The 19,974-nt window shown below is 43.4% G+C and overlaps 1 protein-coding gene across 1 annotated transcript in view; it reads right to left on the bottom strand.

Moving 5' to 3' along the window:
• The window catches only part of NRXN2 (neurexin 2), a 1,565,743-nt gene that overhangs the window by 981,052 nt on the left and 564,717 nt on the right, over positions 1 to 19,974 (bottom strand). The window contains exons 9-10 of the mRNA XM_033953607.1: positions 17,637 to 17,840; positions 15,417 to 15,443 (exon numbers count right to left, since the gene is read on the bottom strand). Coding sequence (XP_033809498.1) covers positions 15,417 to 15,443; positions 17,637 to 17,840 — 231 coding nt within the window. The remainder of the gene's footprint in view (positions 1 to 15,416; positions 15,444 to 17,636; positions 17,841 to 19,974) is intronic.

The following is a 19,974-nucleotide window of genomic DNA, read 5'->3' on the forward strand; positions in this document are numbered from 1 at the left end:
CAGTAAGATTGTATCCTTAAACATATATAATAAGAAGAAAACATATATCATATTCTCTTACACTTAAGCAATCTATAGTCCCCAATTTTTGAATCCAAGATTTTCAAAGAGTGATTTTACAAATTAAAAAGAAAATGACAATAATAAGCAAATCAAAGTGGCTGAAATCAAAGGGAGTTTTCTAATCATGAGTCAGTTATTATTCCAGTTGTTCTTTCTTTCTCAAGACGTTTCAAAGCCACAAAATTTGTTAGGTGCATTGGATCAAAGAAAACATACTTATCTACACCATGAAGAACAATGCATTTACAGGGAAATCTAAGAAAAAACTTTCCCCCCACTGAAATTACTCCTGGTTTTAACAATAAGAACTGCCTTCTCCGTTTTTGAGTCTCTTTGGTAACATCTGGAAAAATCTGTACTTTTTGTCCCAGGAACTCTTTAGTTCTATTTTTAAAGAACAACTTCATAATCCAATTCTTATCTGGTGCTAAAGCAACAGTAGCTAACAATGTTGCTGGTGTGACCAAATCCTTTGTAGAAGATTCCAATAAAATGGACATATCCAATTGTGGTTCCTGTTGATTTTGGTTACCCAATTGCTGTTCCATTTTTCTAACAGGCAAATAATATACTTGGGAAAAGGGCGGAATTAATTCCTCAGAAACTGAAAGAACTTCCAAGAAGTATTTCTTTAACATTTCCCTAGGTGTCATAGATAAGACCCTAGGGAAATTTAGGAATCTTAAATTATTGGCTCGCTGGCCATTTTCAATCATTTCCAGCTTCCGCCTAATATTCACACAATCTTTAACCACTATTTCTTGCACTTGTTTAACCTCAATTATTTCAAGTTCATTTTTTTCCAACTTTGTTTTAGTTAAAGCCATATCCGCTTGTATTTTATTTAATTCTTGTTCTTGTTTACATATCGTCTTTTCCATTTTTCTAATTTGTGGAGTCAAAGTATTCCCCAATTTTATTACTAAGTCCCAAAGAGACTCCATAGTGATTTCAGTGGGTTTTTTTTACTGCAAAGGAGCCACTCTCACCTTCCAAAGATGTAGTTTGTTTGTCTTGTTTTTCCTCTCTCTTCTCCGATGTTCTCAGTGCTTCTGTATCTCTTCCAAGACTCAAAAAGTCCGATAACAGACCCTATCTCTTCGGACAGGCCTGGTTCCGTGGTGAGCTGGTGCGCTGTGGCTGAGGAGGAGTATCTCTTGCATCAGGGCTGAGCGTGACCTCCAGCCCAGGGATCCCTCTAGCGACGTCACTCTGCGTCGCCGGTTCCAACGGGCGACTCCTTGATGCCGATGACTCCCTCTGAAGCCGATTCAGCATTTGCTCGATGGTGATAGTCGGGGGATTTTCAGAGCGCCGCGAGGCTCCTGCAGCAGTTCTCCCCCTCCTTTTCGGCATGAAGAACACTCGTTCAGCCAAGCTGAAGAAACTAAAAAGGTAAATTTCAGTTTTCCCCAAGCATCTGATGAACGCTTCCGACGTTCAGCCACTCGCGGCCATCTTGGATATAATCCCTTTTTAACTTATCTTTAAAGCATGGGAGACACCACTTTGAGCAAACTCTATTTAGTTCTACTGCTCATAAGGCGCTTCTTCGGGGAGCTCCAAATATTCCTTCTAACTTTCAAATGTTCAAATGCCAGTGCACTACAAACTAACTTCTAGAGTAAGAGACACTATGAAAAAAAGAAAGATTATTTACAGAGACTCAAATCTTTCTACGGAGGTTCCTGAATGCTGTGCTTTCCTCCAATTATGGTTTTCCACAAGGACAACTCTCCTAGGTGACTCAACAACTTATTCTTCCCTTCCCTAGGAAAAGAAATAAACATACAACCTTTGCTCTTGGTCACTTTAAGGCTAGAATCAGGTATCACCACAGCCTGAGGAAATCCCATTTCCATGTATCAGAGAGCAGAGCAGCTTGGGAGGAAGTGAGGCCTAGAACCACCCAGGAATATAGATATCCCAGTTATCTCAAGGCACATATGAGAGCTATTAGATCGAGCCTGAGGAAAAAGAGCATCATCAGTCTCTTTCCCACACAGCTTGTTCACTGAAGCACTATCCCTTTCTAAGGAGGCAATCTCCCTCTGTTTTTTGAACCTGCTATCTCCTCCTCCTCTTGTCCCAGTCAGTCAATATTTGGGATGCTCCAGCATCACAAATATTGTTAAAATCAACCTGTGATTCCTTCCATGCAAGGATATAGATTTCCACTCCAAGCAGAACCTGAAGGTTGTGCTGAAACAGAATCTTCAATATATTTTTTTTAACTATTCTCAGGCTGCAGAAATTTTTCATGCCTCACAAAGCTAATCTGGTCTTAAAAGCACTCTGCAAAGCTTTGCTTGTGTAAAGGGTCAATTCTGCAGGCTGTTCCACCATAGCTCCCTTAGCTGGGAGTAGAGAGGAGCTCTGATATGCATGTGATAGCACCTGCTGGCATATTACAATGCATGTGATGCCATCTGCTGGCATATTACCAGTAGAGAACTGGAGCTGCACAGGCTGTGCCATATCCCGGCCTGGATGCAGTATGTAGCCTTCATGAATTTCCCCATTTCTCTATCTGAGGACCCAGCATGCTTTACTTATGTAATTTTGGCACAAAGAAGCATTAAAAGGCTGGTGATCCCATCAAAACAGGATCACTGATCAGGTCTTACTCTACAGACACTATAGGGACTATAGCTCAGTCTGGGGAACCCTCCTGCTTTGCTTTTGGCTGAATGCTAAACCCTCCACAGATTGCATCTGCCCACCTGGTGCTTGCTTGCTTGCTCGAAAGCTAGGCCAAACACACTAGCTGACATGAACTGCTATGACTTTGCTGCAGTGTTTTACCTCCCTTCACTTCCAGATATACTGGAACATAAGAACATAAGCAGTGCCTCTGCTGGGTCAGACCAGAGGTCCATCATGCCCAGCAGCTCGCTCATGCGGCGGCCCATCAGGTCCAGGACCTGCATATTAATCCTCTATCTATACCCTTCAATCCCATTTTCCTTCAGGAAAACATCTAATCTTTCTTGAAACCCAATACCGTACTCTGTCCTACCACACCCTCTGGAAGCGCATTCCAGGTGTCCACCACCCTCTGGGTGAAGAAGAACTTCCTAGCATTGGTTCTGAATCTGTCCCCTTTTAATTTATCCAAATGCCCTCTCGTTCTTGTAGTGTTCGAAGGTTTAAAGAATCTGTCCCTCTCCACTTTCTCTATGCCCTTCATGATCTTGTAAGTCTCTATCATGTCCCCTCTAAGCCTCCGCTTTTCCAGGGAAAAGAGCCCCAGTTTCTCCAATCTTTCAGCATAGGAAAGGTTTTCCAAACCTTTTATCAATCTCATCGCTCTTTTCTGAACCCTCTCGAGTATCGCCATGTCCTTCTTAAGGTACGTCGACCAGTATTGGACGCAGTTCTCCAGATGCGGGCGCACCATCGCCCGATACAACGGCAAGATAACTTCCTTCGTTCTGGTCCTTTCTTGATGATACCTAGCAAGTGGAGGGAAAGTGGAATGCATTCACCTAGCTAGTACCTGCTTGGCTGCCTGCAACCAAGCCAGGCAAGCGCAGCAGCAGACAAGCTGAACTGCCATGACTTACCTATGTGATGTTTTGGCCTTTGAGCTGCCAGTAGGAATAGAATGGGCAGCTCACCTATGTAAAACGGCCTGATAGAGAAGAATATAAGTTTTGAAAATAAAAATATTGTCATGCCCAAATGTATACAGCAGGACCTTTACAAAATAGATTCTGGTCCGCCACCGCTGCTGCCTGCTGCTGCTTCCCACCCACCGTCTGCTGCAACTGAAGAAAAGGAAGGTCCAGGTGCTGGCCCACAAACCTTCCCGACGTCAATTCTGATGTTGGAGGGGAAGTTCCAGGCCAGCCAATTGCTGCATGGCTGGCCCAGAACTTCCTCTCTGACGTCAGAATTGATGTTGAGAAAAAGGTTTGTGGGCTAACGCCTAGACCTTCCTTTTCTTCAGTTGCAGCAGGCAGTGGGCGGGAAGCAGCAAAGGGCGGCGGACCGGGAGGTAGGGTTTGAATCGGTGGTAGCAGGCTTTGGAGGGAATGAGGCAGTCAGACAGGCTGGCTTTGGCATGGGAGGGAAGGGAAGCGATTGCTTGTCCCGTTGTCCCCACGCACAGCTTCGGGAAGCTGTCTCTGAAAATGGGACATTTCAGTGTCCCGAAGCTGTGTGTGGGGACAATGGGACAGGGGATCTACAAATGGGACGATCCCGTTCAAAACGGGATGTATGGTCATATTAGTCATGATCCATCTGGCTCAGTATCCTGCTACCAACGGTGACAATCCAGGTCACACAAAACCAGGTCACACATCCCCTGAAAGGGGATGAAAACCTGAGAAAGGTGGTAAGAGGGTAAAATGATAACATTTCTAACCTTGGGCCAAGAAGCATGAAGGATGAAGTAAAAACATTGGAACCTGCTGCATGGAATAGACTGAGGGCCAGAAGCAGAATTGGGAAGAGCCACATATTGCCATAATATAAGAAGTCCTCACCCATGCTGAAGAAAAAAAATCTCTCCTCACAGTCACACACAGAAACTCGGTGATAGAGCTGAGAGTTAGAACTGAGGCACAGGGAGATCAAATGACTACATTCACACACAGAGACTCAGTGACAGAGCTGAGGGTTAGAAATGAAGCACAGGGAGATCAAATGACCACATTCACACACAGAGACTCAGTGACAGAGCTGAGGGTTAGAACTGAGGTACAAGGAGATAAAATGACTCACTTCTACAATCACATAAAGAGACTTGGAGGGCCATTTTCAATATGATGTCTGAGTCCAATTTTGGATATTTTCAGCAGTACATCCAAATATCGGGTAGAAAAAAATTTCCATTTTTAAAACTGCAAAATGTCTACCTTATTTTTCAAAAATGACCATTTCTAGATGTGTTTGCCCTTAGTGCATTTATCTGTTTTGCCCATTTTTGAAAACCAAAACATCCAAATGCAAAACACACAAAATAAGGCATTGGGAGGTAGGAGGGACCAGCATATTTAGTAGACTGGTCATGCAGACATTCCAGTAGAGTAGTGGGGTACCTTAGAAGGCACTGCAGTGAACTTCACATAACAGATTTCAGGTACACATTTCACCACAACCCTCTTACATTGTAAGTGGAGTCTTCTAAAACCCACCCAAAATCTATTGGAGCCACCTACCACCCCAATAGCCCTTATGCCTGCAGGTGCACCTATATGTCAGTACATATTGGGCATACACTTTCCACCATAAGTTAGGGTGGGGATATGTCTATGTCTCATTCTCTGGAGCCCACCGCACTGACAACAAGACTACTCCAGACATCTGCTTGCTGTTCTAGAAAGGACTGGCCATAATACTAGCCCCAAACGTCTAAATGGACATTATATAAAACGTTTATCACTACAAAACGTCCAAGTCCTAATCCCTGCCCTAAAAATGCTTCCATCATGCCCCCATGAAATTTATATGCACTGCTGAGAAATAGCATAGAAAACTGTCTAGAAAGTAGGTTTCAAAAATTATGATTTGGACATTTTGGTGATCCAAACATCCACTTTATGATGTCTTTTGTACGTTTTTCTTTATTGAAAAAAGGACAGAGCTGAAGATTAGAACTGAGGTACAAGGAGATAAAATGTCTTCAGTCACACAGAGACTCAGTGACAGAGCTGAGGAACAGGGAGATAAAGTATCTTACCCCTGGTACAGGAGATTAAAAAAATGACTCATCCCCACAATCACTCAGGGTTGGTGTCTGAGTTGAGAATTAAATTCACATTCTAGATTTCTCAAATTTTTATAAATAAATTGGGTCCAACATGCAAAAAGACTTTTGTAGTTGGCATCAACACTGACCATACAGATCTTTTTATCAAGTTTCAGGCAATTATATGTCTAAATTTATGTGTAGGGTGCACCATCACAGGTTAAATAGATGGTGAAGGCATTAACTACTTTGCGACAAAATTCAGCTGTTGAATGGATAATATCGCCATTTAATTTATGTCATCAAAATACAAAGACTGCATAAATGTATACTGAACAGTGCTACTTAAAGGTATAGAAATGCTGAATATCTGGGGGGAAGGGGACGGTGGAGCCTGGATCACTGAGAGATGGCAACATAATTCTACCTCTCCTCTCCTCCCAATTACTACTTTAATATTTCAACCAATTTATCATCACAATCTGCATTTATAGCCTGTGCTTAAAAGCTGCGACTTGCTAATATATCAGAATGACTACCAACAAACAATATAGAAATGACTTTTCTTACTCTTCAAGTAACTCAGGAAAAAGACTGAAACAGGATGCTCCTACCCCGATGAAAATGGTGCCAGAACATGAAAGCGAGGAGATATTGGACTCGATTTTGGCAGAGCTCTCTATAATCAAATTGATGATTTGCGTCTAATATCAAATTGATGATAGTGCATCTAATATCAGCACACTCCAAACAGAAATGGAAAATCTTTCAAATCAAATTCAATCCTGTTCCTCTTGCACCTCTCAAATGGAGAATCGTCTGTCTCATGTTGAAGATGAGGCCTTTCGATGGTGCCAAGACTGAGAAATGCTGGAAATGCTGTGAAATGAAATTGAGGAAGCCAACAACCATAGCAGAGAAATAATTTGAGGATTATTGGAATTCCCGAAGGAAGTGAGGAACATAACATGCCAGCATTTGTTGAAGACCCCATCCCTAAACTACTCAACATTTCCCTTTGAGGTGGAACAGGCTCACAGAATCCCTGCTCACAGACCTGAGAAATGCATAGTCCTTGACCTATCATATTTAAAACTCCATGCTTCCAACAAGTTATGGAAATTCTACATCTTGCTAAATTGCTAAATGTCCTACACCTCTTCAGTGGAACGGAAATAAAATGATAATTGTTCAGGACTTTGCACCTCAAACAGCGAGACCAAAATAAACAATTTCTAGCAATCAGCCCTCAACTCTAGCAACTTGAAGCCAAGTATGGTTTATTCTATCCTGCGAACTTTAAAGTTACTTTACACAACAATACTCAGACTTTCACTGATCCTGCGGAACTCCAGAGTTTTATTAATCGGCAACAATCTGCTGGCGGGAATCAAATCTCCTGAAGCGCTGATCGTGCGGTTTGTTATGCGCAGTTTTTGAGCTGTGTGTTGCAGATCTAAAGAATGCATAGGTCTTATGCATATATATAATTCTTAATGTTTAATTTGCTGATTGATTATGTTCACGTTTCTTCTCTGGTTGTATACATGTATGGTTGTCATTTATTCTCTTATATCATGAGGAGTTAGTAGGTGAGTGTGCTGCTCATTGCTCCCTGCCAGTGCTCTTCACCGGTAGTGTTCTCTCTTTTCATCTCAGTCATAGCACCCCAGCTTTGGAACAATTTACCACTATATTTACATAATGAACCTTCTTTAGAAAAATTCAAGCGCTCCTTAAAAAGCTTTCTGTACAAGGATGCTTTCAAAACATAGAAAGCATAACTTACCAAATATTAAATCTTTAGTCTTTAATGAGTCTTATGAGTAGGTCGCCAAATTATTTTTATTTTACTTTATATTCTGGTTATGTGCTCCCACCATATGTGTTCTTCCCTAAATGTTTCTTTTTCTTTCCTTAAAGATTGTAGTTCATCCCCCTTGCCTTTTGTACCTGTTTGTATTAGAACGTAAATAATTTGTTTACAATGTCTTGTTTTGTCTTCCCCCTTCTTTTAATTATTTTTATTTAAAAAAAAAAATTGTTATACGCATTGAAGTATATGATATTGCGTAGATAACAAATCTTAATAAACTTGAAACTTGAACTTGAAACTTAGGAGTTTCATATCCATTATGGTTCTAATGGGGGGTAGGGTTTTTTCTCTCACAATAGAATAATCAAAGGATTACTGGAATATTATTTGTAATGTTACATTGCATAGTGTGTATTGACATATTCTCTATAGAATTATGTGATGGCTCATCTTAAATTAATATCGCTGAATGTGAATGGACTCAATCATCCTCATAAAAGGGAAAAGGTTATGAATTATCTCAAATTATCCCAATCTGATATATGCTTACTACGGGAAAATCATCTCAATGTGAAAGATAAAATTAAACTGTCTGACAAATGGGTTAAAGAAACTTACTATTCCAATGCTATTGAAAAAGAGGGAAGTTGCGATACTTATCAATAAAAAGCTAATTTACTAAGAAATGCTGAATATCCAAATAAAGGAGAATGTAGTCACTGGCACTTTGGTGTTCACTGCCACTGATAATCAGCTCCATATTTTTTACAATAGCTTCATTGAATGAGTTACAAAGTGGTGAGAGATTTTGCTGTTGAAGAAACACATGGCGTTTCATCCCCACTCACAGAACCTATTATCCACCTTGTTCTGGTGATTGGGCTTTACCTGTGAAGCCCTTCAGCTTAGGCACAATGAAAGGTTCAGGATGCTCTCTCTGGTACTTTATGCTCTTTTCAACCTAAGAACATGGTAGCATAGGGAAGGGAAAGAGACAAACCACCTTCTAACCTGCTCAGCCTAAGGCCATAATATCCAAAACTTAACATAAGAAAAGACTAACACAGAAAAATTCTAACATAGAAATATTCTTCCACTTAATGAAGTGTGTCAATTAATTCTTTTCTGATTAGTCCTTGCATGTGTGTATTTGCACTATGATTCCTGGTTCAGATCTGTGTCAAGTCTACCAGTTACCTATCTCCTGATTGGTTTCCTGACTGTGGTGTGCCCCAGGGAACTCCACTGCCCCCCATCCTTTTCAACGTTTATATAACATCAAGGGCTCCTTTTACTAAGGTGCGCTAGCATTTTTAGCGCGCGCTAAAGATTAGTGCGCGCTAACCAAAAAATACTAACGCAAGCTCTGTGGAGATGATAAGTGCTCCTATAGTAATTGTTTAAAAGGCTGCGCACTAATACTAACATTAATGCATGGCCACAAAAATGATATAATAGGCCAAATTTACAGCTATACTAGAAATTAGTGTAGTTTATTGTTTAACTTACAGGGAGATCCACTGCCGGCAAGCTGGTCTCTAATTCTTCTGACTGCCCAACCGGCTGGATATCCACAGCCGGGTATCTCCGCCACCCTCAGACACACCGCGCAGATGCCTGGCGGAGGAACGCAGTCTGGCCCCGATCCTGGGTGCGTCTCCACAGAGCCAAACAGCCTGCGCTCGGCCCACTAGTGAACGAACCTTGGGTGAGCAAGCTTCCAAAGGTACGGTTCCTGAGCCCGATCTGAACTGCAGGCGGTCATGAGTGTGATGACAGGCAGTGAACCCCCTGGAAGCAGACTTTTCCAAAGGTCTGCGATCTCCCGCAGTCAGAGATGTTCCCGCAGGGAACCTCCACAGCACAAGAGCGAAAACCGCGAAAGAAAAGACTGAAAGAACACGAAATAAAACACAAGCAGAAAAGACAAGCTCCTACTGCCTAAATGTTAGTCATGCATATGGCCACTATGTGTGCTTTGCGAGAATTGGCGGCAGCCATTCAATGAGCGGTGCAGGGCTGGGCGGGAGGTTGAGAAGCTCCCGCGTGCTGGTGTGACGCTGGCCGCGAGATTGGATGGTGAGGAGGGGCGCAATGCAGAGCAGGGCAGGAGCGTGGAAAGTTTGCTTCTGCCCATATACCGCTAGACTACCAGTGATGCAAGAAGAGGTATGAGGGGGGAAGGGGGTAAAAAATTGTTAGTATTGGCCTGCATCAAGTCCACGAGGGGGTTGGGTGATGACCCGAATATAGAACGAAACACCCATTTTTGGGCCATATTTTTGGCCCCAAAATCTCATCCTATAGTCGAGTATATATGGTATTAAAAATACACACACATACCAGACTAAAACACTGAATATGAAGCCAGCATATCAAAATGGTGAAGATATATATATTTTTAACTGAATTGAGCCAGCATTATGGGAAATTTCTATCATTATGCCCCTTCTCACATTCACAGGAATTAGCAAGGGGAGAGTACCTATTCCCTCTCCCCTTCCCTATGCCTGACACCAGCACCCTCCATTTTTCGCCTCCAAATCCCAGCTGTCTCTCCCTCCCTCTTTACCAGCAATTCCCCATACCAGCCATATGGATGGAAAAAAATATCCGCCACCACAAATAGGTAGTATTTTTCCCCCCTCCTTCACAGGCAGCACTTTTTCTCTGCTGTTGTCTCCTCTCATTGTGGACTATTATTTCCATTTATTTAATTTTGTTTGAAATATGTAATATTAGAAAAGTAGTAATTAAAAAAAAGAAATATATTTTTACAGAAAGTGTAGTAGATGCGTGGAATAGTCTCTCGCTAGAAGTGATAGAGACAAAGACTGGGGGCTCCTTTTACTAAGGTGTGCTAGCATTTTTAGCACACGCACAAAATTACCGCGCGGTACGCTTCTAGAATAACACCAGCTCAATGCTGGCATTAAGGTCTAGTGCGCGCGGCAATTTAGCGTGTGCTATTCCGCACGTTAAGGCCCTAACACACCTTAGTAAAGGAGCCCTGTGTCTGAGTTCATGAAAGCATGGGACAGGCATGTGGGATTTCTTAGAGACAGGAAGAGATAGTGGATGCTGTGGACTGGGCCATTTGGCCTTTATCTGCCATCATGTTTCTCGGTTCCTCCCACTGCCAGACACTTGTCAAGCAAATGGGTTTTTATTTGAATCCTGACTCTACATACAAAATGTGAAGACTATTGACATTGAGCATCATTATTTTGGATGACAACTAAGGCCAACTTTGGCGGCACTTGCCCCAAAACTTGCTTTCAAATAGGGTTAGACAATTTATGAAATAGCACAAAACCTTGCAAAAAGATACTCAAAAGCTATACAGAAAACTTAACACACCATAACGGCCCTAAAACCTGTGAAAGACAATGCTATAAATATTACACTGGATCCTAGAGCACCAATATATCTGCTACTGGGAAACAGAAACAAGCTGGACTGCCACACATTCCTACACTGGCACCAGTGGCGTAGCGAGGGTGAGAGGCGCCCCTCCCCTGCCTTCATCTCTGCCCCTCCTCCTACACACATTCCTTCCCCACCCCCTCCTGCCACGCGCACGCCGCTTCCCTTCCCTCATACCTCTGTAACGTTCCTGGTGCGAGCAGCAACCCCAAAGCTGCTGTCACGCCAGCATTGGCTCTTCCTCTGATGTCACGTCCAGGAAGTGACATCAGAGGAAGAACCGACGCTGCTGTGACAGCAGGTTGGGGGGTTGCTGCTCATGTCAGGAACGTTACAGAGATACAGAGGAAGGGAAGCAGCATGCACATGCGGCAGTGGTATGGCAGGGAAGGAGAGGAGGGGCAGCAAGGACGGGTGCCTGCTCCCTCACCAGGACGGCGCCCAGGACGAACCACCCCCCATCCCCTTTACTATGACACTGACTGGCACTATATATTAGCAGAATCCTTCACCTCAGTTGCACATGCAGAACATGGACAGACCCTCATGTGATACAAAAAGGTTAGTGTAGAATTCTGATTTCTTTGAAGCAGGGCTAGAATTTTAAGTGTGGCTTTGTAAAGTCTGATGAATGGAGTTTTGTCTAATGATATTATGACTATCGTGAGCTGCTTAGTTTATTAAGCGGATTAGAAATATTTTAAATAAATAAAAGAAGGCCCCAAAGCCCCATTAAAAAAAAATAAGAGTCTGCTGTGACCTTCCCACTGAGATCCCCCTTCCAACAATGCCAGGATCCCCCTACCGACCATCCTGGAACACCCATGCCTCAGAGGATCGACAGGAGGGATGCCTACTCCCTCTTTCTGCTGCCGCCTCCAACTCCCCACCTACCCCCAAAAAACCCTGGTGGGTTCAGGGTCAGGCCCCCAGCTCAAGAATCCTCCCCCCTAAAACCTCCGAATTTGTTCCCGTCCATGTGTTTAACACTGGAAACTATCTCCGTGTCATTTTTTAAAGAAAGAAGGAAGAATCAAGAGTATGAATGGGCACAGCCACTGACCCTCAAGCTTTGCATTGAAGAATGCTGGAGTAGAAGGACTGAGGTTGAGATACAAACTAAAGAATGACATGGAATGGTTTTCCATTGTTATCTGTGGGGAGAGGGACAAATTCGGTCCCCACATCATTCTCTATTCGACACCCCTCCCCGGAAGCTGCCTTAGGTGCCTGAGCCAATCAGGGCCTTAGGCCCCTCCCAGGATGCACTAGGAAGGGGAAGGTCCATCATTTTGAAGAGGTAGGTCTGCCGGCAGGCGGGAACGGGCATCCCTATTACTGTTCTTCGTTTTAAAGGTATGGGGGGCAGGGGTGATGTGGCAGGAGGGAGTATTTTAAAGATATGGGGATGTGGAAGGGTGTCGCAGAAGGAGGGAGTGGGCATTCCTCCTGCCGTTCTTCATTTTAAAGATATGGGGTCAAGGGATTGTCAGGGGTTCAGTGGGAGGGGGAGGGGAGCTATCCTTGAGGGTTCAGGGTGGGCGGGAGGAGTCAAGGGCTCTCCCTGCCAGATTAAATAGAGAAGGTCCTGCATATTTAAGTGATTTGTTAAAAATACATGAACCATCAAGAAACCTGTGATCCTAACATAAAGGATTCTAGTAGATACCTAGTGACATTAAAACACAAATGACACATTCAGAATTTCGTCCAAAATTGTGGAATTCTATCCCACAGGAACTGAAAACATTAAAATGCTCTAGGAATGTATATTTCTGAACTGTATATTTTAAACCTGTATATAGCAATATACTCTTCTGTATAGTACTCTGGTTTAACTAGTTTTCTTTATATGTGTTTTTCTTTTCATAATTTTCATATTTTGATTTTGTTGAAAGCTGCCTTGTTATGTGTCCAGGAAAGGCAATAGATTAAATCTAATAAACCATAAACCATACTTGGTGTTTAAAAGAACCTTAAAAACTTGATTTTAAAAAATGTGGCTCTGTAAGAAAATTTGTTAGTATATTAATGGTGATATAGTAGGAAAAGATTGTTTAAAGCAGTGGTTCCCAACCCTGTCCTGGAGGACCACCAGGCCAATCGGGTTTTCAGGCTAGCCCTAATGAATATGCATGAGAGAGATTTGCATATAATGGAAGTGATAGGCATGCAAATCTGCTCCATGCATATTCATTAGGGCTAGCCTGAAAACCCAATTGGCCTGGTGGTCCTCCAGGACAGGTTTGGGAACCACTGGTTTAAAGGATGGCTAGTATAGTGAGCTTGGATGTGTAAAGTATAGAATGAATCTTAGGAACATAGTAAATGTTGGCAGTTAAAAGACCTGCACAGTCTATCCACTCTTGCCAACAAGGTGGCCAGGGTTGAATCAGGCGCTCAATAGGATATAATGTATGATGCTTTTTAATGATTATAAACTTGCTTTTGTCTAATCTAGTGAGGTGAGAAATTAAATCCTGTAAAGCAGGGGTGTCAAATGTCGGTCCTCGAGGGCCACAATCCAGTCGTGTTTTCAGGATTTCCCCAATGAATGTGCATGAGATCTATTAGCATACAATGAAAGCAGTGCATGCAAATAGATCTCATGCATATTCATTGGGGAAATCCTGAAAACCCAATTGGATTGTGGCCCTCGAGGACTGACATTTGACACCCCTGATGTAAAGTAAAATATACATACGGACACACAGCTGCTCTTGAGCAGATGGATGAAGATATAGCCCTTTCCATAGACTCACCAGGAATCTGTCCCTTCAAAATTTACTGAACTGTGTGCAGCAGTGTCTCTGTGACAGGTGTGTGTGTGTTTTGTGTGTGCAAAGTTAGGTATATGCACTAAATGTGTATACACTCTAACATAGTTCTGTTTCTCTGGGTATGGGAAGGTGGAGGGTGTTGGGTAGGAAGCAGCTCCCTTGTTAGCAAGATACTGATATCAATGTTTACTGGGAGTAAGAAAGATCCTGTAAATCTTTTTTTTTTTTTTTAAATTAATAGCTACAGATATATATGCAATTTATTTATTTACACTTTCCAGTTTCTGATTTTGCCATTTTTCTGCCAGACAGTCACTTCACAGCTTTCAAAACACCCTCCCACAACCTCTAATTATGAAAACAAACAGCCAGCAGCAACCTTGGAGCCCTGAGCACTGCAGGAGGCATGTTCTGCAGCTTCTCTATCCTAAACACTAGGTGGCACTGTCCCTCCACCCAGACACATCTCTATTCAAAATCTGATTTTATTATCACCATAGGAGCCTGAGTACCCCCAATATCATACAGCATCACTCCTTTAATATTTTCAGCTGCAATAGATATAGGCGATTGAACAAGTGAAGTGGGAGACAGAAACAACAGCTGCAGAGTACCTAGAAAGCTGACGTCTATGATTGCTACCCCCTAATGTGAGGTCTTTTCATCAGCTGTCATCAGGGTCCCTCTCCTTGCCCCTTAAATGATGTTTCACTTCATACTTCTTCCCTTCTTGCTCTCACTAAGGCTTCCTCCTTTTGCATAGTCTCTCTTCCTCCTCTGAGTGCCAGGAAAACCAGGGTTCAAAATACACTATGGTTCCTTGTGACTTTGACTAAGATATTTAACCTCCATTGCCTAAGGTACAAACAGAGATTATAAACCCTCTGTGGACAGAAAAAAAACTACAGTGCCTGGAAGTAACATGTATTGAGCTCCTATTGAAAATATGTCTGCTAAATCCAAATCCCCCTTCCCATCTTGGTTTCTTCAGGGATCTCCTCCCTGCCTCCTTGCCATTCCACTGTCAACAAGGATTCTACCCACCACCCATCCTGCATGGCCTCCCTTCTTACTCTTTGCAGTTCACCCACTCCACCTCCTCATCAAGGATTATACCCCTGGAAAGGCCTTGCTCCTTTCCACTCAGCTCCTATTTGGAACGCTTCTTTATAGAGCCTCTCTCAACAAGGGCAGGACATTCCATCAGTCACTTGCAGCTTCAGGTACTGTGATATCACCTGCTGCAATATACCATGGCAGCCTGGAAATGCCCACAACCTGGGATGACTGCATCACCAAGGCCTTCCTCTTTAAATTGTGCATTTGTTCGATCCCTCAGACTCAGCAAAACCCCTGAAAATGAAGTTTCCTGAATCTTGTACTTTGCAGTATGCAATATGAAGCTGAGAGACATCATTTGGGGCCACCAGCCGTTGAATGCACTGTAGAAGCCATAGTTTCTCATTGGAGAATGAGAATTACAGGTCCCAGAGATGCCTTAGGATGAGTCTGGCTGGTGATGGCTGATACCTAAAAACAGAAGCCCCACCCTCAATCATTTCAGAAGAGCACATGCCACAGAAGTGAGGACAGTAGGAAGGGAAAAGACAGAGAGAAAGAGAAGAGGACTTACTGGGACTGCAGCCTGTCCGGATACAGTCTGGGCAGGGGGAGAGAAAACACAAAGCAGTTTGTTTATATCCTTCAAGGTTACTTCTGCAGACAACCAATCAAATAACAGTCCAGCTTCCGGGGACGAACACGTGCATCAAAGAGGCCATTCCATACCCTCCCTCCATTCTCTCCCCCTCCAAAAAAGAAAACCTTTCCCCATATTTTTGCATTTTCATACCTTCTTGAAAATGGATCTGCAAGGAAAGTGGTACCCTCTTCTCTTGGTATGGGGTATCAGAATACTTGAGAAAGTCATGAGCTAATTCCCCATCTCTCCTCCTCCCACCTATCCTAGGGTTTTCAAGACCATAAGTAGATATCTACACTAGGTTTATGTCTGGATAAGGGATAGTCCCTTCTGCTAGGTTTCTTTGACTGAGCAAGAGGTAACTGCCACTGTTTGGTCCTACTGTCTAGAGAAGGGAAAGCCCCTTCACTGACTTTCTCTGTCTGGGTAGACTTTAGCTGCTTCTGCTAGATCCTTCTGTTTGGGCATGCAGTACTCTCTTTGCTGAATCTCTGTGTCTTTGACGAGGGTAACACCTTTACTAAGTCTCTACATCCAGATAAGGAGCATCTCCTTTGCTGGGTGTTTCTGAGCAGAGGGAGCCCTCTCTGCTGGGTCATTCTGTTGTGGAAGGGGTAACCCTCTCTTTTAGATCTCTCTCAGCATCACTGTAACTGTCTCTATTGCTGAATCCTCCCCTTCTTTGAAATGGCCACTTTGCAAACTGCAGCCGTCCAGAGAGAAGGAGAGGGGGATAACCCTCTCCGGCTCAGAGCTAGAGGAGAGGGGCCCCTGTTTGAGCACCTCCATGCTTATATAGGGAGGGGGAGCCACCTGTTCTCTGATGACCCTCCCTCTTCCTATTGTACATGGCTGTGTTGGGGCCTCAAATCCCCTCTTCACCATGTTGCCAGCCCCCAAGTCAAAATCCCTCTGGAACCTCTCCCCCATTATGAAGCCCCTCCCCCTCTGTTTCATAGCACAGGAATGGTTCTAGAAGGTTTGACGGGGAGCTGGCACATCACACTGAGCACACGGCTTGCGGCCTGTCACGTGTCGTCAACCGCGACAGAAAAGCAGGACACAAACAGCCATGAAACCAGAGATGCCCCCTCAATCCCAACTTAGAGAAGGGAAGGGTTGAGAAGAAGCAGCAGCAAGGTAGGTACAGAAGGAAGGGTGAGAAGAAAAGCAGAAAGAGTGAAAATGAGGAGGACAGTATAGAAATGAGAGAAAAGGGGAACAGAGTGATTCTGAGAGGAGGAGAGGGAAAGCAGGGAATGGAAAAGGTGGTAGAGAAAGAGAGAGGGAAGGCAGAAGTGAGAAGTGCCATGCAAGGGGGTTGAAATGAATGGGGAACAGGGTTGGGGGACAGGAGGACAAGACATAAGGGATAAGAGGGATGAACAGAGTACAACAAATTTGAGGCATGAGTGGGGCAAGGCTAGGTGAAGTGAGTGGGACATGGGTGGTAACTAAAAGAGTAGAGCAAAGTTTGGGAGAATATGGCAGAATGCAAGGTTGGGTTGAGGAGAGGAGGTTTTGAGGGGTTTTTTTGGTTTCTGAGCAGTTTGCTAAGGGTCGCAGATCTCCTCCACTGAAGGGTGAAAAACTGTCAAAAGAACCAGCCCCATCTTTAGCAAACCATTATCCTTCTGCAGCCAATCAGCACCTCCCTGGGCCTGGCTGTTTTCCACTGCCAAGCCATACCCATCCTTCCACTAGACAAATAAGTAGATGGAGGACTGAATATTTGCAGGAAACAGAAGCCCCAGAGACATCAAACCAGGGGTGGAGAACTGGTGACCTTAAAAGTATCCCAGTTCTCAAGGGAGACTGGGCACAGAAGGGTATTGCTGTTTCCTATAAATGGAGCTGGAGAGGCCCTATGACCACTGGTATCTCTCCGAGAAACAGCTATATCCCCAAACACTCTCCCATGGTTGGTTTTTTTTGACAAGCTAAACCCCCATGTCCTTTATATGGATCCCCAAACATATCTTAGGGAACAGACGGAAGACAGAAAGGGATGGAGTCTCCCCAGAGAATGCCATGTTTCCTCCAATAATTGCCCCAGCTCGGTTCATGGAGGGATTCCAGCAGTATCCAGGCTCTATCATTGCAAAGGTCATGAGATGAGCTCTGCCCAGACTGGGGGGCCGGGGCAGTTACCTAGATTGACAGTGAGTTTCATCTGCCCTCCGTCCAGCTCCAGGCGCAGGGTGTCGGCTGACTCCTTGGAGGTGGTGGCCATGAGCAGGCCGTAGGCACGCTGGGACATGAAACGCAGTGAGACATCCTCAGCTTCTGTATGCTGTGCCCCTGGAAGCATTACCTTCATATACATACTGCCATCATAACTCAGCACCGTTGCCTCTGCATGACAAAGAGACAAAAAAAAAAAAAGAGATGTACAGATGATGAGAGGTATAAATCAAAGTATGAACATGTCCGTCCACCCCTCCCCCCATATTCAGTGGGACTAGATGGCCGGGAACAGCTTCTGGCTGGTCAAGTACCGTTTGGCCAGCTATCTGCAGATATTGAACCATAAAGATACTTGGTGTAATTCTAGACTGTACCCTTACTATGAAAAATCAGGTTGACTCGTTGGTTCGAAAGGGTTTCTATACTTTATGGAAACTAAGAACTATTAGAGCATATTTTGATATTAACTCTTTTCGATTGTTGGTTCAATCACTTGTCCTTAGTCAGTGGGACTATTGTAACATTGTTCATCTTGTTGGTATCCAGAAAAATCTTCATAGACTACGCATAATTCAGAATGCAGCAGTCAGATTGATTTTTAATTTAAAAAAAGTATGACCATGTCACTGATTTCTATTGCCAATTCCACTGGCTTCCAGTTGAGGCACGGGTTAAATTTAAGCTCGGCTGTATTTGTTTTAAGGCACTAACAGGTTCAATTCCTGAGTATCTTATGGAATCTTTTATCATTACAAATTCTAAACATTCTAGAAAATCTCACTCATTTTCATTCTCTTCTGTAAAGGGATGTAAATATAAGAAATTTCAGGAATGATTGCTATCTTTTCAGGCAGCTTTATGGACTAGGGATTTAACTCACAAATTCATATTCTCAAATTCGTATCAACAATTTTGACGTGCCTTAAAGACGTAGTTTTTTAGGGAATCTTTTGGAAGTTAGATATTGGATGTTTATTCATTTGTATTACTAGTCTTTGTGAACCGCATAGAACTTAATGGTATTTGAGGTATACAAGTGAGTTTTATGTTATGTTATGATATCTCCCACTGAATATCTGGCTTAGCAGACATAGCTGGTCACCACCAATATTCAGCAACTGGCCAGCTATGGCTAACTCCCCCCCCAACTTAGACAACAGAACTCATTATTAACATTCCGTAAATCGGTAAAGACCCTCCTCTTCAACTAAAGATCTCCTCTGTCTTCTCCCCCCCTTAGGCCCCACCCTCCACTCTCCTATCACCTTCCCGAAATTCCAGTATGACCCTCTCTTACTCTATCCACTAACAAATTGTACCTAAACGCTTATAACTTTCCTTAAACTAAACTACTGTATTTCCCCCTTCTCTCTTTCTGCTTACTCTCCCTGTATTTAATTCTCTCCAAAAACTATAAATCCAATCACTAAACCTGTTGTACTACTTATATGTCTAGTTACTCCCCACTGTGTATGTTCATTTGTAAACCGTCCTGAGCAATTGGGAGGACGGGATAAAAATCTAAATAAATAAATAAATAAAATAAATAAATAGACCCACCTAAAAAGCAGGTCTATCTTTAGCCATTAGCCTTAACCAGTCAGCTGATGAATATTGGCTTGGCTGGCTAAGTCCGTGGCGGTAAACTTTGGCCTGGATATTTACTGCTGGTGGCCAGATACAGCCCCAGCATTGAATATCTGAGATCGCTGCTGACTGCAGGAAGTAGTGGGCTGCCTCACATGGTCTCAATATTGGCCCCATGGATTTATCTCTGTGCTTCTCATGCACACAAGATCCCAAAGCGCATGGAGAGCAACTCTATAATGGTATGTCTGCTTTGAGGTGCCTATTTCTTGTTTAGAATATTAGTTTAAACTTGAAAGTACATCGGAGCTCGCTTTTGTCTAAGGAAGAGGAAAAGATTCTTGTTAAAGCTAAGTATTTTAAGCATTTATCACCTCCTGCTTGTGTTTATGTTTATTGTGCTTGGACCACAACCTACTCCTCTCAGGTTTCCCACTTAATCATCTTTCTCCACTACAATTACAGGTGCAGTTTGACCGTTTCATTTGGGGAAGACAAGGATGTCTGGTGCAGTACTCGGAGAGACCTCTCAGGAAAGAGAGTTGGGAGTACTGGTCAACAAGTAGATGAAGCCGTCCGCGCAGTGCACAGTGGCGGCAAAAAGGGCGAACAGAATGCTTGGAATGATTAAGAAGGGGATCACAGATTGGAGAAGGTTATCATGCCGCTGTACCGGCCATGGTGTGACCCCACCTGAAATACTGCGTCCAGCACT

Source organism: Geotrypetes seraphini, chromosome 8, assembly GCF_902459505.1.
Source record: "Geotrypetes seraphini chromosome 8, aGeoSer1.1, whole genome shotgun sequence".
Lineage (NCBI taxonomy): Eukaryota > Metazoa > Chordata > Amphibia > Gymnophiona > Dermophiidae > Geotrypetes > Geotrypetes seraphini.